Raw genomic sequence first — 8,307 nt, 5'->3', positions numbered from 1 at the left:
CACACCCACCCATTCCTCCCCCTGGCCAGCACAGGGAGTGCCACGTTTGGGGGGGGGGGAAAAAAAAAAAAAAAAAAAAAAAAAAAAAAAAGAAGAAATATTAATGATTACAGTAAAGTTAAAAACCAAATGCTTTCACATGAAATTTGCAGCTTTCATTATTTAAAGACAACTTTTCTAGATAGCAGAGTAGTCCTTAGCTTGGATTTCTTCAGAAAACCACAGTATTTTTAATTAGCATATTCACTAAAATGTTGTCAGTGAGGTAAAACTCATTGGAATCAAAATGTGTTTGAAGTGTTTCGTTGTTCTTAAAATTTCACATCTTTTTTTTTTTTACCTTGGAAAAGCGCAGTTAAGTTATTTCCATCTCCTGTAGGATTCCTGAACTTCACATTTTTATCTGTCCACCACGCAATGCCTTTTTTAATCAAAGTAATAGAAATCTCTGTGCCATTATCAATGCGGTATAATTCCAGTGTATCTAAGGAGAAAATCAAATCAGAAAACCAGCTGAAGAAACTCTCATTAGACAGATGATCCTCATAGGCAGTGAAACAATTACCTCCAGGAGAAAAAAACGGACAAGGCATTTATTACCTGCCTGCCACAATCACAAGCTGTTCTGTAGGAATCAATGTGTATTAGATAGCAGCATATTATCCATATATGATATCTGTATATCTACTCCACAGCAGTAACAGCTTCTCACGACAGGTATTTCCACCCTTTGTATGCTATCAGATTAAATTAATTCTGATAGTAATTTTGAAAAAAGCAACAGCAGTACAAGACAAGAAATTTTATTCTGAACAATGAAAATGTGTTAATTCGAAATAAAAAAGCCCACGATGTCTTTACTCAAAACAATTTGTAACACAACACAAAACATACACTAGATCACCAAAACATCTAAATGATAACTTAAAATTGCATTACCATACCATTAAACATACTGTTGGCAATAGCTCCACAAGGAGCAATGGGTTTGTCCTCATTTGTGCGGTAAGGCTCACATTCCTTACTTGGATTCTGATAGTTAGAAAGAAAAAAGGCAGATGAGTCTGTGCTAGTTTATCCAACTAACCTGTTTTTTACTACAGTACCTCAATAATGTGCACGTCTTAAATGTACCACAAAATAATCTTTTCACAAATCAGATTATTTACAAATACTTCAGCATTCAATACTAGTTAGCACAATTGATTTTTCTTTTACAAGCAGGAATAGAATCGAAATAAAACATGAATAAAGTTAGAATCCCATCATGGTCATACTAAAAATAAGCCTTTTCTTGGAAGCTATTAGAACTTTTTTCCTTTTATCTTTTATTAGAAACAGTTTTCCAACACGAAGTACTCAAGTATTCTTCTATTATACGGGTTTTTTTAAGTATGCATCAGTGTTATAGAAAATAAGGCTATAGTAAGAAACCAAATGTAACATAAAATGCAACAGGTTGCAAGGACTCCAACAGCATGCCAAAAATGCAAGCAGGAAAAGCCCCGCCCAAAACCCTGTGTCAGTCATCAGATGTAGCCTCCTGAAACTCTCCTTCTTTTTAAAGTTTACAGGTAAAAAGGGAGAATAATTCTTGCAGGAGCAAGAACCAACTCTATTTCCACTCCTCATAAAAACTAGGAAGAGGAGAGGTCTGGCCCTAAACATTACACAGTGCCTCGAAGAGAATACAAAGTACTGATATTTTCCAATATTGCTGATGTTCAATATTGAACCAGAGTCTATAAAAACAGATGCATTTAGCTGCAATATCCAAACCAAGTGCTAGGTAACCGAACATTGTTTTATACTGAAAACAAAAACTTCAGACAGAATGGATACAGATAGATTCTATTGACTGAAGATAACAAGACAGTTTAAAACGATTCAAATTTGATAAATGATTGAAGTACTGCATTGCTGTCCACTTAATGAAATGACTGACATGAAATTTTACAGTATTTTACAGTTATTTTCTGTAAACAAAATATGAATTCCTTATGGTTGTTTTCTGTTATGCAAAAATTCTACTACCTCCTTATTAAACTAAATACTCTGCTATGTGGTGATTTATGCAATAGTAAGAAGTTAGTTGCTTATTAATATCCAAGCATGAATACCTACAAGTAGTGAACCGTTATCTCCATTTAGCTGGCTGTCATCTCGAGATTTCACATAACGACGATGGTTTTGATAGAAGTTGGAAAGTCCATAATACATGAATACATTGCTCTACAAGAAGCAAGATGGGGCAAGAGGCGTTTTCATTCACACAAAGAACAGATCAATAAAACATATGAACACACTAATTAACATAAAGCTTAACTTTTAACCTCTTAAACTCTGTGTTTACTTTGCAGCAACATTCATAAAGCAGCAGCCTCAATCCTGTCTTCACACTGAGTACACAGAGGAGTACCCTAACATAAGCTGGCATCCTGAACAGTATCAACATGCCATAAACTATCAGAACGATATTCACCAGCACTAATTCCAACACCTATCTTGTCCGATGTTAAGCACATAAGCCTCATTATTTGCCTCCAATTTGTCAGAAAGCACTTATCTGGTATTTCCAGTTCTTGTTGAACTGAGTTTTTTTTAAATCATGCAGGAATAGCTGATCTACTTGCTAGCTATATGACACATACGGTAAATCTAAACATGTAAAACACAAGCATTCCATTTAATGTTATACACTTCCAGATAAACAGAGGCATTAAACTATCTCATCCCTGCTACTAAAAAGGCACCAAAAAAATGAGATCCAAGTTCATAGGAAAACTAGAAATAATCCTTTAAAATAGCAAAAAAAAAAAAATTAAGACTTAAGTGATACAGCTTTCCTATCGATTATGAAATAACCCATACAAACTGTTCTAATTTCACTTTGCATACAGGGTAGCATACCTCAAATGAATGTTCCAGTGTGAAATTGATGATGCAAGTACAAGGTGGTGTGCTGTCCCAGGACACATTTAAACATTTGTTGCAGGGACTAGAAGGCTCTGTTCCTGTATAGTCAATCTGTAACAGAAAAAAGTCGTTAGTTTACAATGGGAAAGTAAAGAAAATTGATTAATAAGCCAGAGAGTTGACGTGGCATTTATTCTGCAATCTTATTACACCTCAACTCCAAAAGTCCATTCAGATTTTTGATGATCTCAAGAGGTCCCTCCAAACATAAATGATTTTGTGACTCTGTCTATATGCTTAATTTCAGCCTCAAACAAATTTAACACCGAGGTGGGCCATTACTGCTGGGGGGGAGGGGAGGGGACAAAAAAAAAAATACACCAAAACACAAACAGCAGATACTCCAGACAACATGATGTTTCCAAAAACACACACAGTAACAAGCAGAGCTCAGCTTTTGCACGCTTTCCAGAGAGGTTACATTATTAAATATCTAAGTAAACTTTTAAAAAGAGTTTTGCATAAGAAAATTTGCTTTGCTGCCCATTTTAGCCATCTAATTAGTCAGAAGATTAAAAAAACATTTAGGAAAAAAAAAAAATCACTTAATGCCCAAGAACTCTCCTAAAATAGGGAAGATGAAGACACTAATACTGTTTTGCCAGGAATAGTAAAATACCAGTAGATGGACAAGAAATATGATCACTGTTAGTTTGGCTTATACAATATTATGTGTCTAATAATGTAGCTAAAAAAAAAGTATTTGAAATCTGTACATACAGGCTACCTGGACAGTATGCATAGCGCATCCTGAGCAGCCATGAGCTCACCCTACGGCCCAAGCCAACTGAAGTTGCTTGACCACTTTAGCTCTCCCTCATGTATAACTCCAGCACGTGAATGGCAGGAAATAATCAACTTGGGCTCAGCGGGCTAGCTCCAAATATAGCAGGAGAAAGCTTCCATCTGCCTATAAACTATGTATTTCTACACTTACTATGAACTTCCCATTTAGAATTTACACTCAGATTGGTGCAACATATACCAAGTTATGGCAACAAACTGTTAAACAGCAGTATCATTTGAACTACAATGCCTATATAGTTTTACAAAAGACTGCTGCAAATGGTTTGCCTTAATTTATGCTTGTAGTGAAATGCATTATCAACAATTAGAATGATTTATGATGTCCTAATATCTGTATTAAGGTTAGCTAAAACAAACACACAGTTTCAAGGTTCAGGGAAACTGAAACCTGTTTTCCTCTGGGTCTTCTTCAAGGTCTCTCTTCCTGTGATTTCTTTGATATCTATTAAGCTGCAGCCCTTCCCTCAGCACTTTTATTAGTATCTGCTCTGCTGCCAGATTTCTGACAGATGAGACCTACACCCTAACGAGCCTAGCTGAAATGAGTCGGCTAGGGAAGCTATTAGCTGGCAGAGAGAGAGAGAGGATCACATAATCTTTGCTTCCTGCGCTGAACAAGATACTGAGTTTATGCTGATCTAGAAATAGCGCTACTGCAGCAGTCCTGAACAGCTCTTCAGCTACAGCAGACAGACCACCACTGCTCTCAACAAACAATGCATCTCATTTGGTCAAGGCTAACTTGGTGGGTTTTTTTCCCCTGCTAAAGTAATCTTAAACAAGCATTTCCTTTAGAAAGGACTTAAACCTCCATATCCTGAGCTAGTTCTTCAGTCTGTGGAGAAGTTTTAGATCAAGAACAAAACTCAAATACTCTAAGGTTGCAAAAGATCTAAAGACTTCACTTTTAAAAATATAATTGACTCGATTCTGTGGAGCATGAAATTGATGTATATTGAAACAGAACCATGCTTTTGACCACTGTTATCAGCTTCAATGCTATCCAAGAGCTTTCCTGTACAGTAACTGCCAACACAAGTGTTTTTTTCTGCATCTACCTTTGCAGGTTGCATTCAACAGATAGCTTAACTAAAGGGATAGAGGTATCTGTCTTCACCTCTTGACAATATAACGAAACCAGGACTTTGAGAACTGAAGGACTGACTTTGGGGTCCACGGCAGGAACCTGCCTGACCCTGCGTTCTGTCCCCAGGGATCGGCCAGCAGCTGAGTATGACAAATCCACACAGAGTGAGCCCTTCCCAACAACCCCTGATCTGAGGACACTGAGTATATCCAACTTACCCGGCACCAATGGCTTTTCAGGCTGTTGATGTCCTTCTCAGTTGATTTACATTTTTTGCAGTGTAGAAATAACGTAACTATTGAATATACATATTCTCCAAACCATTTATGACTTTGTAGACTTCATACACTGTCACATATTTATCCCACTCTGCCTGGCCACTTCTTCTATAAACAGTATCCCCTAACTCTGGTCCTCTTTGCTATCCCTCTCTGTGGATTTTATTAAGTTTTGTATCATTTTTGAGATGGGGCTACTAGAACTGCAGACAACACTGAAAATGTATGCAACAGTAATCTCCTTTCTTTCAGTTCTTCATTCCTAGGCATGCCTTAAAGTCTGTTTCGCTTTTTAACTACAATTATGCATTTCACAGCAGCAGTCACAGCTCAAAGACCTCTTTCCTACACAATTAATGTTTTGGAAATTCCTCAATTTTTATCACATTTTAATATGCTCTGTCAATGCTTCTTATCCATTCTAAAAAAAAAAATAATTAAAAAATAAAGAAAACCCAGGAAATACAGAACTCTCTCACCCTTTAATAACAGGGCAAAAGACACATTTACACAGCTGATTCTCATTTTCCACCCAAATGAACTATTTTCATGATAGACTCAAGATAAAAGGCTGTTTATACCCTTTGAAACAGTGAGAAAATGCTAGAGAACAACCAACAAAAAAACCCTATAATTCTAGTACACTTAAGTTGTTGGAAATCTTCCACATTTGACTTCAACAGAGCTTATAAAGGAAATCAATGGAAAAGCTACGTTTTGCTGCTCAGTCCTTGCACCTGTATGAGAACAGCACAGTTCACAGAGATACTAATGGCTGCAATATCAAGTTCCAGGAAAGGGTGATTTGAACTGTACATAAATATGTATTTCAGGGGCATAAATTATACATCCTGTTCAATTCCAATACACTAAGTTTACAGGCAGCTATATATATATGCACACACACTTAACAAGTATGCTATTGTCTAGGAGGTGGGTGTAAATAACTACCACTGCTTCCTCCCCCGATTAAATTTTTAAAAGAGCTTAGTCACTGCACCTAGCTTCTAGATGTCTTGTCTCCCAGAGCTGAATTTACAGCTATTTGTGAGTAACATTTGGAGGTTACTAACAAAAGCCAGCATACTAAGCAGGGACATATCTCAGCTAAGCATACAGATGATAGCAGTGTCTTAAACTGCATCCCTCACTGGTGTTCAGAGCCCAAATGCTAGTCTGTAAAATGCTTCATCTATGTTTAGTTGCTGCAACTCTAGAGCCTTGTTTGATTGAAACTTTTTTTTTCCCAAAAAAAATTCAGTTGCCTTTAGAATTATAATCTCACTCACAGAATTTCTGCATTATTGTCCTGGTTTCAGCTAGGATAAAGTTAACTTTTTTCCTAGTAGCTAGTATGGTGCTGTGTTTTGGATTTAGGATGAGAACAATGTAGATCACACACCGATGTTTTAGTTGTTGCTGAGCAGTGCTTACACCAGTCAAGGACTTTCCAGCTTCCCATGCTCTACCGACTGAGAAGGCTGGAGGGGCACAAGAAGCTGGGAGGGGGCACAGACAGGACAGCTGACCCAAACTGGCCAAAGGGATATTCCATACCGTATGACATCATGCTCAGCATATAAAGCTGGGGGAAGAAGGAGGAAGGGGAAGACGTTCGGAGTGACGGCATTTGCCTTCCCAAGTAACCGTTATGCGCGATGGAGCCCTGCTTTCCTGGAGATGGCTGAACACCTGCCTGCCGATGGGAAGGAGTGAACGAATTCCTTGTTTTGCTTTACCTATTAAACTGTCTTTATCTCAACTCACGAATTTTCTCACTTTTACTCTTCTGATTCTCTCCCCATCCCACTGGGGCAGGGGGAGTGAGTGAGCAGCTGTGTGGTGCTTAGTTGCCGGCTGGGGCTAAACCACAACAATTACAACACTTGATAAAACACACATGAGGATCAGAGAACAAAACCCAAGTTTCCCCAATCTTACCCGCATACCCCAACTGTCCAATCATACTCTCAGAAGTCAAGAACTCTGTCCCTCCTGTCCTCACAAAAGCCTAATGATCTGACTTGGGAGAGCTTCATGCGAGGTGGATGATACAAGTCTGAACCCACGCAGTAAAACAAACAAACAAACGAACGAAACCCTTTCTAACCTTGAATATCTTGAAATTAGAAAGCATGGAAGGCCAGCACCTGCCTTTCCAAATATAAATGGCTACTACTGCTTTATATATGCAATCTGATTGCATAGGGGACCATTAGTCATGCTCCCAGCTCACCTATGGATTTTCATACTGCACGTTAGGTGGGAACATCTAGTTTTTGACTCCTACTGGACCTTATTAGGAATACCTGACTGAGCTGCTAAGCAACAATAGTATATAAAAAATCTGTATATGCATACAGCAGCAATATAGGCACAAGGAGTCGCTTACATTTTTGGACTCACGAAACTGATGCATTTCCTGTCCCTACAGACCCCACAGATCCAGTCATAATGAAAAAAAGGGAGATATATTTATCCAATTACATTTAACCTCACAATCATTATGATCTAAGACTTTGTATTGCTTTACTATAGAAACGGCTATTTTAAATGCAATTGTCAAAAAAATCAGTTAGTTTTTTACTTTTCTCCATTGAGTGTCCTGTTGAAAACATGTGATGGTATTTACCTTAAACATGACTATAACACGGCAATTTAAAAGTCTACATGCCCATGACAACTTAGTAATGTTCTCTGAAGCACTTGTGTCAGTTTTCAGATGTTCTGCATACCCTCAAATCTTGACAGAAGAAGCAATTGCTTTTCAAAAATATGCTTACATACAACATTTGGACACTGTAAAATACACTTCAGCTTTGTTGTTTTTTTTTCACTTCTGCTTTTCTTCTTGAATTTAATTTTAGTTCTTAACATAAAGGAAAGCAAACTTTAAATTTGTTTTATTATAACATTGTTTGCATTTTACCAGATATAACGTTGTTTGCATTTCAGCAGAAATATGAAAATATAGTAGCATTTATCATCTGCCTCAGGATTTCTTTACTTAATTGGGCTTCATTGCCATATTGCTACCACTAGCCAAGCCACTGCCTTGAACACTACTTATCTGAAAGTGACAGCTTACTCTCATAACTAGATTGATTTGATCCACAAAAATTCATATTCTCTAATATAGCAATCCGACAAATAGCTACA

General features: G+C 37.4%; 1 protein-coding gene across 1 annotated transcript in view; it reads right to left on the bottom strand.

Annotated features, from left to right (window-relative positions):
* Window positions 1–7,095, bottom strand: part of TMEM30A (transmembrane protein 30A) — a 12,034-nt gene extending 4,939 nt beyond the window's left edge. Inside the window, exons 1-5 of the mRNA XM_009333236.1 lie at window positions 7,090–7,095; window positions 2,911–3,027; window positions 2,125–2,232; window positions 945–1,032; window positions 341–484 (exon numbers count right to left, since the gene is read on the bottom strand). Coding sequence (XP_009331511.1) covers window positions 341–484; window positions 945–1,032; window positions 2,125–2,232; window positions 2,911–3,027; window positions 7,090–7,095 — 463 coding nt within the window. The remainder of the gene's footprint in view (window positions 1–340; window positions 485–944; window positions 1,033–2,124; window positions 2,233–2,910; window positions 3,028–7,089) is intronic.
* Window positions 7,096–8,307: the final 1,212 nt, after the last annotated feature.

Source organism: Pygoscelis adeliae, unplaced genomic scaffold (genome assembly GCF_000699105.1).
Source record: "Pygoscelis adeliae isolate BGI_AS28 unplaced genomic scaffold, ASM69910v1 Scaffold57, whole genome shotgun sequence".
Lineage (NCBI taxonomy): Eukaryota > Metazoa > Chordata > Aves > Sphenisciformes > Spheniscidae > Pygoscelis > Pygoscelis adeliae.
This window is presented reverse-complemented; position numbering and strand designations above follow the sequence as displayed.